Genomic DNA, 20,042 nt, shown 5'->3' on the forward strand with positions numbered 1-20,042 from the left:
TGGCTTTTTTTTTTTTTGCTTGGAGCGGCAATGCTGGAGCCGGCCCTGCCTACCACAGTGGAAATTCCAGTAGAATCCATTAGACCCTTCAACTGGACTCTTTTGGTTTCTTTTAGTCGAGGGATTCTGAAGCTTCATTGCACCATGACCCCCTTTTGACAACAAAAATTACTACACGACCCCAGGAAGAGGGACTGAAGCCTGAGCCCGCCGGAGCCCTGCTGCCCCCGGCGGGTGGGGACGGAGGGGGGCAAAGTCCAAGCCGGGGCTGAAGCCAAAGCCCGAGCCTCCCACCCCCCAGGGCTGAAGTCTTTGGACTTTGGCCCCGAGGGGTGCAGCTCGGGCTTCAGCCCCAGGCAGCAAGGCTCGGGCTTTGAGCCAAGGCTCCAGCAAGTCTAAACACCAGCCTTGGTGACCCCATTAAAACAGGGTCCCAACCCACTTTGGGCTCCTGACCCACAGTTTGAGAACCACTGTTTTAGTCTCTGCTGGTCTCTCCGAGGTCTATGAGTCTTCCAACAGAAATGAGCAATCAGTGGACCAATAGATCAATGTACTTATCCAAAATGTAAGTGCCAGCTAGAGACAATAGGAACCAGTCGAAAATTTTCAGCTAGGGTTACCACTGGTGTACAGTTGACAATTATCACAATTAACAAGAGAAATCCAATGTAAACCACCTTGTCATATGATTCAAAAAGACCTATTGGGTATTTGTAGGGAATTTAGATGTGATAATTCTGATATGGAGTATTACAATATTATCTTATAACTTTCATATACCCGAGGTGATTATTTGAATTCAGAATGCAATTATTAAACCATAGCCTATTGTCATTTCTAAAAATATTTAGTTGGATGTTATCAGCAAGTAGTCTTTAAGCAGTGCTTATCTTAAAAAGATAAAAAGAAAAAGACCTTCACTAAAGCAATCATGTTTTAATCAATCACGCAAATTTCTTGTAATTAATTTGTCTACCAGGAAATATTGTAAATGCTGAAAAAATAATCACAGTTTAGTTAACTTTCATGTTTTAGTGAGGTGTCTCAATGAATTCAATTAAAAGCTTCCCCCAATCCTGATTACGTGAATCATCGTCGGTGCTCACATAGGTTTCACTGCAAGTCAGATTTTATCAAACATGGGTAGTGCTGAAACTTTTTACCATGTTCTTTATCTGGTTCATCAGAAGTTGGCAACCGTTATTTGACCTACTTAGCTTAGAGGATAATACACCTGTCATGCTCCAGTTTTTGTATTGCTATTTGAGCCCAAACTGGTAAGTGACATGTTGCTAAAGCCTTGGCTAAGCTATAACTTAACCAGTACATAGCCTGTTAGTGACATCTCATTATCCCTAAGCAGGGTTTGTGACCACACACAATATAGTTAATACTCAATTAATTATAGCACCTAATAGTGTTTCATCCTTGCTAGTGACTGGCTGGCATGTGGTTGATTCTGGCAACCAGTTGAGCACACTCTCTTTTTGCAGTGTAGATGTGACCATTTAACCATACCTAGGTACATAATGTGGCTGTTTTCTTTCTACCCACTGAACTGTAGGACATTCACCTGTCTCCTATCCAAATTAACATTTTGGTCTGTCTTTCTGATACCAACCTGAAGATATCACGTTTATTCATTTATGCTTAAAAACAGAGCTCTTATTCTTTTCCTCCTAAGCCTGCCCCATCTTGCTTTTCTCAGTCACTATGGACAACATCACCCTCCTTTGGGTCACTTGGGCCTGTAACCTGGGTATACTCTTTGACTCAGACCTCTCTCTAGACCCCTGCAGGCTGTGTCCGAACCTTGCTGCTTCTCCCTTCAAATATCTCGAAGGACTGGCCTTTCCTGTCTAGGCAGCTAAAATGCTTGCCTAGGCCCTCATCCTCTCGTGTAATGATTATAACTACCGCCTCCTCTCTGACCTTGAGAAATGCCATATGCCTTACCTAGATGCATTCAAAATGCTGCTGCAATTGCCATGTTCCTGGCTTACTGCTTCAACCATTGCACTCCACTGGTTGCCCCATCTACAGCTAAAACAAACTACTTGTCTTCATTTTTAAGGCCCTTTCTGGCCAATCCCCAACCTATTGTCTCATATACATTATTGTGATGTCAGTCCCATGACTCTGCTCCACAAGTGATGTCAATTGTGACTGCTCATTTGTCAAATTTTCTATTGAGCACCTTTTTACACTTTCTCCCATATTGTCCCTTATGCATGGAAGGAGCGCATGGTAAATATTTGCAAAGCTGCTTACTGCTGAGGGCATTTTGCACCACAAATTTTAAAATTCTGTGCCAAAAATTTTAAAATTCTGCAAATTTTATTTGTCAAATAAATGTAGAGGCTCCAGCATGGCATTGGAGAGTAGAGGCCACCAGCTGCAGAGATGGGAGATCACTGTGCAGTTCTCCCCCTTACTGCCCCCAGGACATGAATTCAGTGGTGAGGCTGCACCCAATCGTGACACAGTGCAAGGACCCTATCCTAGAAACACCCCAGGGCCCTGCCACTCTGTGTGGGCAGATAGGCTCTGCAAGGCAGGATCCAGGTGTGGAAGGGCTTAATGTGGGGGGATCCAGGTATGGGTTGAGAGGGTTCTGTGTGGGGCAATCAGGGTGCGGGCAGCTCAGTGGGAGAATCCAGGTGCGGGGGGATCTGAATAAACACGGGCTTGTTGGGGGTTTCTGGGTGCAACAAAAATGGGGCTCTGCAGGGGGGTCCAGGTGAAGGTGGTTGGGGCTCAGTGGTGGTGGTGGGGTCTGGGTGTGGGGGGGATAGAGGTTGGCAGGGGGATCTGAGGGTGTGTGGCTCAGTGGGGGGGTTCAGATGCTGTGGAAGTGCCGCTCAATGGGGTGGGGATCCAGGTGTAGCTGATTGGGGCTCAGTGGGGTGGGATCCAGATGGCTCATCAGGGTGGTCCAGGTGCAGAGGGAGTGGGGCTCATCAGGGGGGTTCTGAGTGCAAGGTGGTGGTGCAGGGCCGGCTTTAGGCCAATTCCACCAATTCCCCCGAATCGGGCCCCGCACCTAAGAGGCCCCGCGCCCAGTGGCAGGGCTGCCGGGGTGGGGTGGGGGGGCAAGTGGCCGAGAATCCCTTCCCTGGCTAGAGGCTCCTTTTTAATTTTTACTCACCCGTCAGCGCTCCGGGTCTTCGGCGGCACTTCAGTGGCGGGTCCTTCACTCGCTCTGGGTCTTCGGCAGCAGGTCCTTCAGTGCCACCAAAGACCCGGAGCGAGTGAAGGACAAACCGCCAAAGACTATGAGTGCCGCCCGGTGAGTACAAGCCCCACATGTTTTTTTATGTGTTTTTTTTTTTTTTTCAGTCATCCCTGCCGGGGCCCCGTCAAAACTGTTCGAATTGGGCCCCGCACTTCCTAAAGCCGGCTCTGGGTGGTGGTACCATTTTTGGCGTGAAATTCATATTTTACAGAGACAGATGAAACAAAGTCCATTCTACTCAACTTAAAGGACTATGCTCAAATTTGTGGATGTAGGAAGTGTCAGGGCACACAATAGTCTTAAAAGAAATGCTCTAGGCCTTCAAGACCATGAGTGATCAGCTGGAAGATTCTGTCTACCTCATGCTCTGCTAATTACTGTGAATGCATAAGCATGAGGAATTTGATCCTCAATGTGGCCACAAAAGTTGAAACAATCTACTTCCAAATAAAAGGACTTGATTTCTCATAAGAGGAGAATGAAGTGGGTCTGTAAAAAAATAAGCTGTTCCAAGCCTCAGATCTTTTTTTCCTTAATGAACATGAATGTTCAGAATAGATAACCCTAACCTTGTGTTCTATTTTTTCCACATGATTCCCCAATCATCTGCTCCCAGATCCCTTCCAGAAGCACACAGGGACTCTAATTAGGGTGTTTAAAGAAATAGAAATGGTTGGATTCTCCCAACTGTGACAAGGATGGAGAGGATCCTCCACAGTAAAGATAAAACAAAACAAAAACCCTGAAAACACAGGTTGTCACAAAAATGATCCTTCATCTGCATCTATTTGGAAAAAATTTGTCAAGAAGACTCCTAGATTTCCTGCTTGCTTGAAAATGTTAAGCCTTCAGAAATATAATTCTTCAGCTTGGACTCTCTATGTGGAGCAGTATATAAGCATGCAAAATAATGGAAAAGTTGCTAAGTGAAAATTCACTTTTGCAGCACTCCAAGTATAGTATCTTTTCCTGCCAATTGGTCAATTTGCTATTGGGGGGAGGGGTGATCATGTGGGGTGGAAGGAGAGTGGCCTGTTTTTTATACCTTGCAACAGTTCCTGAAGTTTCAACTCTTGCCCTGTATCCCTAATATCTAATTTTTCTTAATGTTGTGGGTGTTATGTTCATGCCATGCATAGAGAAGTTGGATAAAAACATAAAATACTCTTGCTGGCAGGTTGCAAAATAAGTTTTGTAGAATTCAGACTGATAACACACAAGAACCCAAAACAGAGACACACAAAGCAGGCTTCTCCCTAAGGCCAAGGGGCACAGATCACCCCACCTTGTTTTAGGCTGGCACTTTCTAGACTGCTGAGACTCTGACCACATGCTTCTCTATAGAAGGTAAAGTAGCCTACAAGCAGGACCAGGGAAAATGATAGCTCGCTATTCCAGCACACTCTAGGGTCCGGGTCCATGCTTGCCCTTAAATGTTATATTTTATAACAGCTTATTGTTCCACATTTCATTCTCTAAGGGTTGGCAATCCTAACTCATGCTTACAGTAACTAAAGAAAGAGCAGGTTTGACACTAGTGAGGTCCCTTTCAGTCCTACAATTCTAATATTCTGATTCTATGAAGACAGCCTAGCATCACTTTTGTTTTGTTTGCTACCCACTGTGTCAATATCATTCATCTCTGAAAAAACTATGGACTATCCCAAAATTACTTTTAAAAGGCACAAGGGGCCAAACTCAGCCCACACAAGGTACATAGAGAGTTTGAACAACTGTCTATGCTTTTTAAATAACCTAATTTTTGAGCTCTCATAAGGGCTAATAATGAATTTTTCCAACAAGCATTTTAGTACTATTTTTATATGCCTTCCCATATGCATGGAAGAATTCCTTTCAAATATGCACATGGTCCACCTCAAATCTCTCAAAACTCACCTATGCTATAATGCATACAAAAATGGTTCTGACCACTGCTTGAGACACATCTTGATCATCTCCATTTCCTTGTTATCATCTGTGCATCCACGGCTCAGCGTATCCTTAAACTGTAAACCAGTGGTCAGCATCGTTCGGCACGCGGCTCGCCAGGGTAAGCACCCTGGCGGGCCGGGCCAGTTTTATTGACCTGCTGATGTGGCAGAATCGGACGATCACAGCCCCCACTGGCCGCGGTTCGCCGTCCTGGGCCAATGGGGGCAGGGAGAAGCCGCGGCCAGCACATCGCTCGCCCGCGCCACCTCCATTGGCCCGGGACGGCGAACCGCGACCAGTGGGGGCTGCGATCGTCTGAACCTGCTGCATCAGTAGGTCAATAAAACTGGCCTGGCCCGGCAGGGTGCTTACCCGGGCGAGCCGCGTGCTGAACGTTGCCGACCGCTGCTGTAAACTCACTGATCCTTTCTCTTTTCATTGAGACCATTGAGGGTGGCCTTGGTACAGTGGGACCCCAGCCCCTAATAGTACAGATACTAAATAATAACAGGGAGGGTGCTCCCAGGCCTTTGTGCTCAGGTGCATGCATTTGAGGGTATCCCTTAACCACTGACTAGTCATAAGAGGTAATAATTAAACACACTTCAGTAACTCCCTCTAGCTGGCATCTCCCTATCGCCACCCTCACGGTAGCTGTGTTATTATGCCCATGGTACAGATGTGGTACTGAGGCACGGAAAGGATAAGTGACTTGCCCGGGGTCAGACAGTGAATTGGTGGCTGTTGTGGGATCAGCTCCCTAACACCCTGGCACTACTCAGAGACACCCCGCTCCAAGACACCACCGAGGCCACAAGTCCCTTGCACTTTACTGATTCGGACTGGGCGAGCGCGGGCTTCCTAAGGGGCTGAGTCCCCCTAAGCCGAGCACAACAACCACCTAGGCGCCGCCCGCCTCCTCACAGCACGCGCCCCCGCACCCCCCTTCTGCGCCTCGGTCGCCTGCCGGCGCTTGCGCTCGTCTCGCTGGCTAGGTGCCGGCACACACGCCCTCTTCCCCGCCTCCCTTCACCCGTCAGGGCGCGTGCGTCTACCCGCGGCCTTTCTGTCGCGGGCTGCTCCGCTCTGTCCGCGCCCCCGCTGGAGGCTAGTTGTCTTCCGCCCGCCAACTCGGCCCACGGGCGCGCGCCCGCTTCTGGGTTCTTCTGCCCCCCCCCGGCGGCCTGCAGATTTCTTCTCGTAGTCTTCTGCGCCTGCGCAAAGAGCGTGGGCTCTCGGGAGCGGTTATGTTGTGGCGGCGGTTGCTGTAGTGAGAAGCCCCACATGGAGCCTCCCCCGGGCACAGCAGGTAGGGGCGGCTGTACCCCTCCCCCTCCCGGTGCGGGGAGCAGGAGCAGCAAGCGCCTGCCACTGCCGCCTTCTCCCTCCTCCGTCGCCGCCTGCCCGTGCCGCTCCGCTCTCACCGCCCCAAGGTGTGCTGTGCTGTGCTGTGGGCACCAGGAAAGCCCCGCGCCTGCCCTGCGCGCCTCGGGGGTCGGTGGTGGGAGGGAAACGTACCGGTAGGCTGGCCTGTGGTGCTGCCAGCTGACGTTAAAGGTCACGCTGAAGGGCGCCCTGGGGAGTGAAAGTAACCCTGTGTTTGCCCCGCCTTGGGGCCACGTGGCCCAAGGTGGGTGCTGGTATGAGCTTGCGCCCTCTCCCTGGCTGGGATGTTGATGCTATCGTTGACCCTGGTTATGCTAGACCTGTAATTCGCAACCTGTTCTACAGCAGGGCCCCCCTCCCCAGCCTAGAAATGCGGGGAAGGCAGCTCTGGTATGACCTCCTGATACCCGGCCTGTGACTCCCCTGCTGGACTTTCACTTGCCACTGCCAACAGTAACTACTGGGGTCAAGTTTTAGCTTAGACAAGGTGCTGGCAGCTGCCTGCCTCTTAACCACTGTGCTGTGTAAACCAGCTTTGGGCTGGGTTCGATGACTAGATGGCTGAAATGTCATCATCTGGTCTACATTAGCATTCCTATTGCTCCACCAGAGGCAGGGATACTGGGGAATGTGAGGGGGAATATCGAGTGTAAACACAATTGATGACTAAGTGCTTGTCTACACAGGAAAATTATGTTGATACAAGTTAAGGTGTGAATTTAAACCTATATTGTTATATTTAAACCAATATAGTTATACCATAATAAGTCCCCCTGTGGATGCTCTTATTCTGGCATAAGAGGGCCTTTTCCCAGTTTAGTTTATATTGCTTGGGAAGGGGTCAAGCTAAACAAACAAAAAGCCATTTCTTATACTGGAATAATAACTTCCACATGGGTTTATTTTGGCATAACTATATTAGTTTAACTATATCAGTATAAAGCCGTGTCTACTCTAGGAGTGCTTTGCCAGTATAAGCCGGTATATACTACACACACACACAATGCAGGTAAAGCACTCTTACTAAATCAGCAAGTCTACACTTTGCACTGGTATAGTAAGGCCACCCCCCACAAGTAAAGTAAGTAATACTGATAAAAGTGTTGCATTGCTGGTAAAGCTGTGTTTTCAGTAGGAATGTCTATCAGCACATCTGTGTTGGTCAGGAATCACACTTCGTCACACTGTGCCCTGACTGATGTAGCTATGCTGGGAGAAGACTGTAATGTAGACCTAGCTTCATTGGCAAAATTTTCCTGTGTAGAAAAGCCCTAAGGCCTTGTCCATGCAACAGAGTTCATAGTTCTTGCTAGAAGTCTGACTTCCTATGCCCTACTTTTGGTAAACATATAGCTATAAATCAAGTTTAAACTCAGCAGAAAGCGCAGTGTAAATGGGTTTTAAGAACATGTTATAAAAATTGCTGTACTCTTCTAGGTGGTGCTGGTGTTTGGTAGAATAATGCTCAGGAAAAAAAAACCTTTGTCACACATTGATCATAGAAAATGTTTTAGAAACTTGGTAGGAATGCCCATGTTTAAGCATTGTTGCTGGCTCAGTTTCAACTCTGGTATGGTCGATGTATGTGAAACAAGGGCAGCCCCAGGAGTTAGCATTCAGCAGCACTCCACTGCTATTTATATACATAGACACAATTTTTAAAATGAAGAATCAATGAAAATGGTGATATACAACTATATCTTCTTTGTTAGATTAATAAAATTGTTTGTTCTTTGCATTCATCAGTATTAAAAACCTGCATTTGATCTGTCCTTATTCTACAGTTACATAGCTTGGATGGCAATGAACACATTTTAGAATTCCTCAGGATGCAGTTGGGGGATTGCTATGCTGTATGAGGCCAGGCCCTGGATTCAGCTGTTACAATGTCACCGCATATTGCTACCTCTCAGTATATTGCTATTTTGTTTTCCAGTAACTCTGCTTCAATTTTTTTTAAATAAAACTCAGACTATGTCTACACTGCTCTGCAGTTTAGACTATAGGGGTGTGAATAGCAATGTGGACTAAAGTGCTGCGGTGGAACTCCCTTATGTGGACACTGTGGGCTTGGCTACGCTTGTGAGTTACAGTGCAATAAAGGAGCCCTGGGCGCACTAGCTCACTACCCATCCACACTGGCAAGGCACATAGAGCGCTCTGACTCTGCGGCTACAGCGTTGTTGGTACTCCACCTTGGCGAGTGGAATAACGTTTGCTGCACCCCCGCTGGAGCGCCAGTGTGGACGAGGTGTTGCATTACTGCGCTCTGATCAGCCTTCGGAAATGTTCCGTAATCCCCTTAAGTCAAGTGGCCACTCTTCTCATTGTTTTGAACTCGCTGTAGGAATGCAGATATGCCGTTTGAAAGCTCCGTTTCTGACAGCCGGCTGCTTATCTGCTTTGAGACAGATAAGTCTGCTCCGAGACAGATTAGTGTGGAATGCTGTGAGAGAGAGAGAGAGGCGGGGCGGAGGGTCCTGATGCTGTCTGAACTTACAAGATAGCATGCTGACATGCTCTCAGCCCCCCAAAAACCCATTCTCTCTCCCCCCACATACACACAACACACTCCCTGTCACACTCCACCCCACCCCGTACCCCCCCATTTGAAAAGCATGTTCCAGTCACTTGCATGCTGGGATAGCTGCCCATAGCAATATGTGAAGAGTAGGATGGTCACAACCAAGTGTGTTTTGAGCATTTAAATATTATTATATTACATGTGTACGTATATATTTACTGTGGGCAGCCTTGATTTTTAATTTTTTTTTGTGTGGCTTCTAATTGTAATTCAAGGTGGTTGTGCTTTAGAGAAAATGGAAGGCTGTGTAGGTGCAAGCAAAGTTAAGTGTGAGCTAGTTAGGCACATAGCTAAGAATTTCCTCTCTTAGGCCTTTCTTTTTCTAGGCAAAAATAACAGGATCAAGTTCCTCTGTACTCGCTTCATTGCTCTTAATTTTTAAAACGCATGCACAGCACTCCTTATCTCTGCTGTGAAACAATATGTTGTAGGAGGGCTCTCTCATTAAGTAGCATCTTACTGGATCTTGAAAGAAATATATTAGTGACAAAACTATTTTAAAAAAGAAAGTATCCTTGAGGTTTTGGACTTAAATTAAAGGGTCTAGCACTCAAATAGTTCTTCAGACAGGATTTCTTTGTACAAAAAAGTATTTGGAATATGGATTAAAAAGTCATCAATAAAAGCCACCAATAAAATAGATGGCATAAATCATAAATAATTATGTATGTTAGGAATGAGGTGCATACAACATTACACTCAGTCACTGATTGGATTTATTGTGTGGTGAGACCTAATCCAACAATACCCCATCTTATTTATATTTCTGATTTAGTGCTGATGCCGTTAAATAGTTTGGTTTCCGTTTTCTGCAAGTTAGTTTTTCTGTTTACTCAGATGCTGTTTATTTTTGCTTTTCACTGGGATGTTAATTTTATGCTACATTCTCATTTTGTTCCTGTTTTCTTTGTTTTTCATAAACATATAGCATTTCTCTTGAAGGGTTTGTCACTGATTTAAAAGGATCTGGTGGCACCTTAAAGACTAACAGATTTATTTGGGCATAAGCTTTCGTGAGTAAAAACCTCACTTCTTCGGATGCATAGAGTGAAAGCCCGAAGAAGTGAGGTTTTTACTCACGAAAGCTTATGCCCAAATAAATCTGTTAGTCTTTAAGGTGCCACCAGACTCTTTGTTGTTTTTGTAGATACAGACTAACACGGCTACCCCCTGATACTTGATTTAAAAGGCTGTATTCCAGGTTGTCCGTTAGTTTCCATGCCTGTTAGGAGCAGAATGGCTTTATGTTTTATGTTCACCAATTAATTCATATGACTTACATACTTCCTTTTTTTCCAATCATGCTGTCATACTTGGGACGTAGAGCATCTTGTTCATATTTTCAGCTGCACTATCAAACCATTGTCTTGTCTTTGGGGAGTTCTAAATGCCATGTTCTGCCAAGAATTTCTCATCTGGGGCTGGTGATGAGCTAATAAATGTAACAATAACTGTGGCAAGTGTATCGAGGGTATATGGGTAATAGGGATGTTACTCTTGGGACTGCTGTTCTGGCAAGAGAAGCTGAAGTGTTCAGGTTTGACTTCAGGAATGTTAAATAGTGTTGTACCTGGGACCTGAGCTGCACTGATGCTGTCATTTTATTCTTGCTGTCGTATTTGTGTATATCTTTTGACTGTAATATCACCTATGTAGAGAGTGTGTCTGTGTCATACATATAACACAAAATATGTTAAAAGAATTTTAAGTTACAAAGACAAAAGTTAGCAAATGTCAGAATTAAGTTGCCCGTGCTACCTTAATTCTGTCCCCTTGTGAATATGCATTATGATAGTATATGATCATGTAATTAAAGACTGTTTTTTTCCACAGGGTACCTGCCTCATTTGATGGATCTGTTAGCATTTGAGATTTACTTCTGGTCCCAGTGTACTCCATGGTCCTGCTGTCCAGCCTGTCTCTCTGCTCCCTATCTCCGCTCCTCATGGAGGCAAGAAGAGCAGAGGGGCGAAGGAGACAGTGTGAGAATGGAATTACATGGTGGAGACCTGTTCCAATGCCATACTCCTTATAGGTTCCCTGCCATATATGTGGCTGGTAGGCTGGATGGGCAGTCTCTTTCCAGGCTGCTCATGCAAACTTCAGCCAGCCACTTGATCCTCCTCATCACCTCTACTTAGCCTTCAGGAGGGAGTCCTGACCTGACAGATCTGAGCAACTCCATCAGCCTAGGACAGCTGTTGATGAACCTGAACAGATAGGACTACTCACAGTAGTAACCATTATGCTGTGTAGTAAGTGTTTGCAGGATGAGGCCCTTAATTATTTCCTCACTATTAATAAGAAGCAAATAGAGAATGGCTTCAGCTCTGGCAGTTCTCTATTCTCTGGATCATAAAGTTGTCTTCTTAGAATCTTCTTTGAAGTATGTTTGGCTGTATTAATTATTAAGCAGATACCTGAGTATTTAAAATCCCTATAATTAACAAAAATATGGCACTTTGCCTTGTCTGCCTTTCCTTTTCTTTCCAAGTGTTATAGTATTGCTGAAACTGATTTCTGACTTACTGCAGTATAGCCATTGTGGATTACTGTACTAGCAAACATGCTTGTCAGTATTCTTATAATCCAGTACTGCCATATTGCAAGAACACATGAGCCCCAAAGCAAAATGTAAGATAACAAATTCAGCCAGTGAAAAAGGTGAAAATTGACTTCGAGGTGATGATAGAATGGTGAGAAGTTAGAGCTTCAGAAATTTTCCCTGGTGTTGTCATCCTTGTACTCTATCTTAATTTGAATTGATGTGAATATAGGATAGAGAAATCTCAAAATCTGTAACTTTTTAAATACAAAGATATATACTACCATCGGTTTTAAGAAAATCCTAAATATACTGCTGTATAGAGCAACTGCACTAACCAGACTGTTTAAAATTGTTGTTTAATTAGGATTTCAGGGTTTTCATGTCAGATTTACTGTTAAGAACATAAGAATGGCCATACTGGTTGAGACCAAGGGTCCATCCAGCCCAGCATCCTGTCTGCCGACAGTGGCCAATGCCAGGTGCCCCGGAGGGAGTGAACCTAACAGGTAATGATCAAGTGATCTATCTCCTGCCATCCATCTCCACCCTCTGACAAACAGAGGCTAGGGACACCATTCCTTAACCATCCTGGCTAATAGCCATTAATGGACTTAACCTCCATGAATTTATCTAGTTCTCTTTTAAACCCTGTTCTAGTCCTAGCCTTCACAACCTCCTCAGGCAAGGAGTTCCAAAGGCTGACTGTGTGCTGTGTGAAGAAGAACTTCCTTTTATTTGTTTTAAACCTGCTGCCATACTTAATTTCATTTGATGGCCCCTAGTTCTTGTATTATGGGAACAAGTAAATAACTTTTCCTTATTCACTTTCTCCACACCACTCATGATTTTATATACCTCTATCATATCCCCCCTTAGTCTCCTCTTTTCCAAGCTAAAAAGTCCTAGCCTCTTTAATCTCTCCTCATATGGGACCCATTCCAAACCCCTAATCATTTTAGTTGCCCTTCTCTAAACTTTTTTTAATGCCAGCATATCTTTTTTGAGATGAGGAGACCTCGTCTGTATTCAGTGTTCAAGATGTGGGCGTACCATCGATTTATATAAGGGCAATAAGATATTCTCTGTCTTATTCTCTGTCCCTTTTTTAATGATTCCTAACATCCTGTTTGCTTTTTTGACTGTTGCTGCACACTGTGTAGACGTCTTCAGAGAACTATCCACGATGACTCCAAGATCTCTTTCCTGATTAGTTGTAGATAAATTAGTCCCCATCATATTGTATGTATAGTTGGTGTTATTTTTGTTCATTTTGTTTTTATATTTTTAGGTAATGAAATCATCAAAATTTCATTAGTAAAGAGCAAGCTACTTAAGAGCCCAATCCTGCAAACATTTATATACAAGTGGGCCCTCTGAACTCCATAGGATTACTCACATGCCTAAAGTTACTCACTTAGTAAGTGTCTGCAGATTCAGATCCTAAGATCCCAGTTCTGCAATGAGCTCTTCACAGGTAGACCTCTGTACTCCATGGAGCACCACCACCTTCAGTGGGACTGCGGGTAGAGTTCACTGCAGAATTGGGGTTAAAGGCCCCAGCCTTGCAACCAGTGTGGCTCTCTGTGGGTACACTAATCCTTCCACAGGCTGTAGGATTGGGGCCTTGGTGTGTCAACTGTGTATTCAACTAGTGTTCAAACATAAATGATTTTTAATCATTATCTATTGTGGGGTGAAAAAAATCCTAACTTTAGAAATGTCATCTTCATATTCTGTATCTTTAAGAAATCTGTGTAATCTAGTCAACATTATTCATTTAAAAAATCTCTTGTATCCCATTTTTCGCAATATTAATTACTATCAGGAGCAGAGATTTTTTTAATACAACAATTTACATGTTTTTAAATCATGACGTGTGTGTGTGTGTGTGTGTGTGTATACGTGTGTGTATATATACACATACATACATATACAAATTACATGAAAATTATAATTTCATAACACCATCGTGCAGTTCCCCTCCAATGTTTTAAAACAATTAAACATGGTAAATTCTCCAACATAAGATCTGACACACAAATTGGTAATTTTAAGACTATAGGCATAAAATAGTAAGCAGGAGATAAACATTTTGGAGGAACGCATTATTTCCCTGGAGGGATAGCAAGACATACTCATTCTTGTACATTCAAAAACACTGTAATGAGAATATTAAAAGAAATCTGAGTTCTTTGGTAGCTTTAAAATCCCCTTCCCCAAATTTAAATAATGCAGATTATGTGTTTTAATAAAAATAGAACAGGAAGGAAGTACCCACTAGTACGTCTGTATTTAACGTACTATCACTTTTATCAATAAACCATGTATTAAATGATTTTTAACTAGAACATAGGAGCAGTGGTTAAAAAAACAACAAACAAAGCTCTGGGCTGAAACTTAATATTGAGTCTTATGATTCAGGAATTATTTTAACTGAGTCAATTTTCAAATTATGTAAAAGCAAAAATTTATCTAAAAAGCTTGTGTAAATCAGCTAAAAATGGAACAATTTTAACTTAAAGTAATTACTATATTTCATAATTTAATCATTTTAAATGATATATATACTACACCTCTACCCCAATATAACTTCGGGAGCCAAAAAATCTTACTGCATTATAAGTGAAACCGCATTATATCGAACTTGCTTTGATCCGCCGGAGTGTGCAGCCCGCCCTGAGTACTACTTTACCGCGTTATATCCGAATTCGTGCTATATCGGGTCGCGTTATACCGGGGTAGAGGTGTATGTATTGTATATAAAATATGACACACACACACACACACACACGTGTCAATTAAGGGAAGTGACGTGGGAGGAAGGTGAAGGCAAGCCCTTCCTCCCAGCTTTATAATCTAGAGTTTAAAATGTGATGCGTGTTTGTGGGGAATTTTTCCATTTTTGTTTGTAACGTACAAGTAAGCAGGAAAATGAATCTTATTTCTTTTAATGCAGATGTTTTTAAAGTCTGTCACTTTGTAATTAACCTGTTTAGCATGCTTTGATCCTTGGATGGCTGCAAGAATTGGATGAAGTGCAGCTTGTCCTCTGGAAAACTAGCTACTGGCAGATGTACGTCTTGGATGCCAGCTGATAGGAAGCAGGGAATGGAAAGGTGTGGAAACACTGTCACTTACCTTTGTGCTACAGTATTGCCAAGCCCAGGCATTCAGCAATCCTGACCCAGGTCCCCAAAAAAAATGAAATTGACATAAAAACAGATTTTTTTTAAAGAAACCTACCGTTATTTGTATTATTGCCCTTATTGCTTTTTGAACATTTTAGAATTCATGTTATCAAGCTTTTCTCTGCAACCCAAATATTAGAAACTTACTTATTTTTAAAAAATGAAAGCTGAAATTCGTACATCATCAAATGAGTCCAGAATCTGGGGCTTCAAGAAAAGCCCCAAATATCACGCTAAAATCATGAGAGTTGACAACACAAGCATTCTCTTTCCTCGTTCCTCTTACCATGATACAAAGTCATCTAAAATATTCAAAACACCTCTCTGGTCCTCTTGTTTCCTCCTAGAGATTAATTGACTTAGTTTTCTCCATTCTGTTTATCTTTTGTCAGCCATTTTTGGCTGATGCTGTGAACTCTGTTTCATCATGAGTGAGAGAGAAATCAGTATTGTTAGAATTTCCCCCCCTCTTTCTTCCTTCCTCCCCCCACCACTTTTACTTTTTGATACTCCAGTAATGAGGACCATATAAATACTTTCATAGACGGATCAATATTTTCTTCTCGTTTGTCCTTTATAGGAGCAAAGGAAAGAAAGATGTGAGGTTACTTAAACAGGAGCCCATGAAGCCAGTTTTAACTAAACAGGAAGAAGACAACAATTAACAGGATGAATTTCCAATAACACACCTTCTCTTTCACCCCCAAAACCCTGCCAGCTGGAGGTTGATAAGAAAGGCAGTGGTAGGTTGGGAGGCCCTCAGCAAGGTCCAGGGACCACACCCTGGTGAGTTGCTCCAATGCAACCACAGCAGCCATGAAATGGGGGAGGGTATTGACGTTTATTAGGATGCTGTTCTTATAGGGTCTTCCTTGTCATAACAGCCTTTGGCTAATAGTAGTTGTCTACTAAATGTGACAGTCCCCTTTACTTCAGCTGTTAGAAGCAAAAAGAAGCTTTTTTTTGTCTCTTCTTCCCCCCTCAAGAGCCTCCTGACTATTGCAAAGATCCCCTCTACAGTATTCTTTCCTTTGTAGCTTCCTGCCTTCTGTGAGGAGGGAGGGAGGGTGGGGGATGTTACCAGTACTCCATGTTTTGTGAATTCCATGTGGTTTCTATTCTTCTCTAGAATGTAGTCCTGATACTCTGGTTCTTGTTGATGTATCTATTTCCTCTCTTCCCCCCCGCCCCCCTTCATAAAAATAATGAAAACCGTTAAACCAAATGGCCATGGCTCTTTGCCATCCAAGGCAATAAATAATTTTTGCAGCTGAGGCTTTTAATCAACCACAGAAGATTATTATAAATGTTGTTCTTGTGCATATGACAAGAGAACCGTTTCAAGCAATGAGATTTGACAAAACCGACGGCTTTTCTTTTGTGAAGAAAGTTATGTGCCTGCTTAGGTGTTTTGCTGAATAAATTTAGGCCCTGATTTAGCAGTATATCTGCTTCCCCCCTCTAGAAGTAAAGGAAGGGATTCCCTTCCTTTAATCCCTTACATTGTATTCTCTTCCAGTCTTGGCTATAGTTTCTGTGTCTCCTTTCTCCCCTCTACACATTCACTTTATTTTTCTTTGTCTCCCTTCTTTTGTTTACCTCTTTACTTTTATGCCCTTGCTCTCTCCTCTCTCTTTGGCCTGGTCTACACTATGACTTTAATTCGGATTTAGCAGCGTTAAAACAAATTAACCCTGCACCCGTCCAGACAACGAAGCCATTTAATTCGAAATAAAGGGCTCTTTAAATCAATTTCTGTACTCCACCCCGACGAGCGGAATAGCACCAAAATCGATTTTGTCATTTCGAATTAGGGTTAGTGTGGCCGCAATTCGATGGTATTGGCCTCTGGGAGCTATCCCACAGTGCACCATTGTGACCGCTCTGGACAGCAATGTGAACTCGGATGCACTGGCCAGGTAGACAGGAAAAGCCCCGCGAACATTTGAATTTCATTTCCTGTTTGCCCAGTGTGGAGAGCACAGGTGACCACTGATAGCTCATCAGCACAGGTAACCATGCAGGCCGATAATCGAAAAAGAGCACCAGCATGGACCGTACGGGAAGTACTGGATCTGATCGCTATATGGGGAGAGGATTCAGTGCTAGCAGAACTTAGTTCAAAAAGACGAAATGCCAAAACTTTAGAAAAAATCTCCAAGGGCATGATGCAGAGAGGCCACAATAGGGACTCAGATCAGTGCTGCGTGGAAGTCAAGGAGCTCAGACAAGCCTATCAAAAAACAAAGGAGGCAAACGGTCGCTCCAGGTCAGAGCCGCGGACATGCCGCTTCTACGACGAGCTGCATGCAGTTCTAGGGGGGGCCGCCACCACTACCCCACCTCTGACCGTGGATTCCGAGGCGAGGATAATCTCATCAGCTACACCTGAGGATTCTGCGGACGGGGAAGAGGAGGAGGACGAGCTTGCAGAGAGCACCCAGCACTCCGTTCTCCCCAACAGCCAGGATCTTTTTCTCAGCCTGACTGAAGTACCCTCCCAACCCTCCCAACCCAGTATCCAAGACCACGACCCCATGGAAGGGACCTGAGGTGAGTTTACCTTTTAAAATATAAAACTTGTTTTAAAAGCAAGGGTTTTTAATGATTACTTTGCCCTGAGGACTTGGGATGCATTCGCAGTCAGTACAGCTACTGGAAAAGTTTGTTAACGTGCCTGGGGATGGAGCGGAAATCCTCCAGGGACATATCCATGAAGCTCTCCCGGAGGTACTCCAAAAGCCTTGCCACAAGGTTTCTGGGCAGTGCAGCCTTATTCCATCCTCCAGGGTAGGACACTTGACCGCGCCATGCTTGCAGCAAGTAATCTGGTATCATTGCATGACAAAGCCTGGCAGCGTATGGTCCCGGTGTTTGCTGGCATTCAAGCAACATCCGTTCTTTATCTTGCTGTGTAATCCTCAGGAGACCTGGTTGAAATACGGGAATTTAATTAAGGGGACAGAGGTGGCCGTTCCTACTGGGCTGTTTGCCTGTGGCTGAAAAGAAATCCTTTCCTGCAGTTAGCCAAGCGCAGGGGGTGGGAATTGGCCTAGAGCTTTTCGCGTTTGGCTAGCAGGGATCTTCCCTGATACCAGCCACGCGGTGTAGGGAGGGGTAAAGCGATCATCCAGAGATTTGGATGCGGGAGGGGGTTAGTTTGTTTTCTGCTGCTGTTGAATGTTAACAGGAAAACCGCAGCACTCAACGGGCTTTGCTTGGTATGTGGGAAAGGAGGGCGCAGAAGCCGAAAGACAATGGCTTACCATGGCCGCATGCAAGCCGAATTCTGTTCCCCAGACCTGCGTCTGTGATCTCTAGTAGCAAAGCCACAGGCACTCAATATTAAGAGGCAAAATGCGACCTTGCACAGAAATCACATGTGCTATGTAATGTGAATAGTGTTGGTCACCGTGAAAGAGTATAAGCATTGTTCTGCAAAATGTATCTTTTTAAAAAATTCTCTCCTTTTTTCCCTCCCTCCAGCAGCTGCAAATTCTTCAAGCCTCCCTCCTCCGTCCCGAATGCTATCACAGATAAGGTGTCGGAAAAACAAGACGCGAGACGAGATGTTCGCAAAAATCATGGAATCCACCCGCAGTGACAGAGCTCATCTGAATGAGTGGAAGGACACGGTTTTAAAGTATAGGAAAGAAGCCAGTGAACGTGAGGAGAGGAGGGACCAACGTGAGGAGAGGGGAGATGCTCGAGATGAGAGGTGGCGGCAGGAAGATCAGAGGAGGCAGGATGCAACGCTGGGGCTGCTGCGTGAGCAAACAGACATGCTCCGGCTTCTGGTGGAGCTTCAGGAACGGCAGCAGGACAACAGAGTGCCGCTACAGCCCCTGTATAACCCCCCTCACCATGTTCCATAGCCTCCTCACCCAGACGTGTAAGAATGCGGGGGGTTGGAGGTGCCGTAAACCTTCCCATTCCACCCCAGTGGACAGCCCAAGCAAAAGGCTGTCATTTTTTTTAACCTTTTTTAGTGGCCTTTTCCTTCCCGCCGATCCTCCTCCCAAACCCCACCAGGGTTCCCTCCCTCTTTTTATAATCTATTAATAAAGAATAAATGATTTTTAAACGATAGTGACTTTATTTGGTTTGAAAGCAAGCTGGGGGAAGGGGGAGGGTGAGTTCCTTACAGAGAATGAGTCAATAAAGGGGGCAGGTTTTCATGAAGGAGAAACAAACAGATATTTCACACTGTAGCCTGGCCAGTCATGAAACTGGTTTTCAAAGCTTCTCTGATGCGCAGCGCTTCCTGGTGTGCTCTTCTAATCGTCCTGGTGTCTGGCTGCGCGTAATCAGCAGCCAGGCGATTTGCCTCAGCCTCCCACTGCGCCATAAAGTCTCCCCCTTACTTTCACCGAGATTGTGGAGCACACAGCAAGCAGAAATAACAATGGGGATATTGGTTTGGCTGAGGTCTGAGCGAGTCAGTAACGATCGCCAGCGACCTTTTAAATGGCCAAATGCACATTCTACCACCATTCTGCACTTGCTCAGCCTGTAGTTGAACAGCTCCTGACTCCTGTCCAGGCTGCCTGTGTATGGCTTCATGAGCCATGGCATTAAGGGGTAGGCTGGGTCCCCAAGAATAACTATTGGCATTTCAACATCCCCAACAGTTATTTTCTGGTCCGGAAAGTAAGTCCCTTGCTGCAGCCCTTTAAACAGAGTAGTGTTCCTGAAGACGCGAGCGTCATGAACCCTTCCCGGCCAGCCCACGTTGATGTTGGTGAAACGTCCCTTGTGATCCACAAGTGCTTGCAGCACCATTGAAAAGTACCCCTTGCGGTTTATGTACTGGGTACCCTGGTGCTCCGGTGCCAAGATAGGGATATGGGTTCCATCTATCGCCCCACCACAATTAGGGAATCCCATTGCAGCAAAGCCATCCACTATGGCCTGCACATTTCCCAGAATCACTACCTTTCGTAGCAGCACCTGAGTGATTGCTTTGGCTACTTGCATGACAGCAGCCCCCACAGTAGATTTGCCCATTCCAAATTGATTCCCGACTGACCGGTAGCTGTCTGGCGTTGCAAGCTTCCACAGGGCTATCGCCACTCGCTTCTCAACTGTGAGGTCTGCTCTCATCTTGGTATTCTGGCGTTTCAGGGTAGGGGACAGCAAGTCACAAAGTTCCATGAAAGTGCCCTT

At 44.8% G+C, this 20,042-nt stretch overlaps 1 protein-coding gene and 1 long non-coding RNA gene across 3 annotated transcripts in view; one reads left to right on the forward strand and one right to left on the reverse strand.

The window, feature by feature from the left end:
• LOC117872407 overlaps nt 1–6,785 on the reverse strand; it is a 29,250-nt gene extending 22,465 nt beyond the window's left edge. Inside the window, exon 1 of one of the 2 annotated variants that reach the window (XR_004644476.1) lies at nt 6,689–6,785. This is a non-coding gene — a long non-coding RNA (uncharacterized LOC117872407). Of the gene's footprint in view, nt 1–6,225; nt 6,365–6,688 lie in introns of those variants that run through there. The other variant, XR_004644477.1, reaches the window with a different exon arrangement.
• The window catches only part of CMC1 (C-X9-C motif containing 1), a 65,292-nt gene continuing 51,600 nt past the window's right edge, over nt 6,351–20,042 (forward strand). Inside the window, exon 1 of the mRNA XM_034760832.1 lies at nt 6,351–6,479. Within this exon, the coding sequence (XP_034616723.1) occupies nt 6,455–6,479 (25 nt within the window). The 5' untranslated portion in view covers nt 6,351–6,454. The remainder of the gene's footprint in view (nt 6,480–20,042) is intronic.

Source organism: Trachemys scripta, chromosome 2 (genome assembly GCF_013100865.1).
Source record: "Trachemys scripta elegans isolate TJP31775 chromosome 2, CAS_Tse_1.0, whole genome shotgun sequence".
NCBI classification, from domain to species: Eukaryota; Metazoa; Chordata; order Testudines; family Emydidae; genus Trachemys; species Trachemys scripta.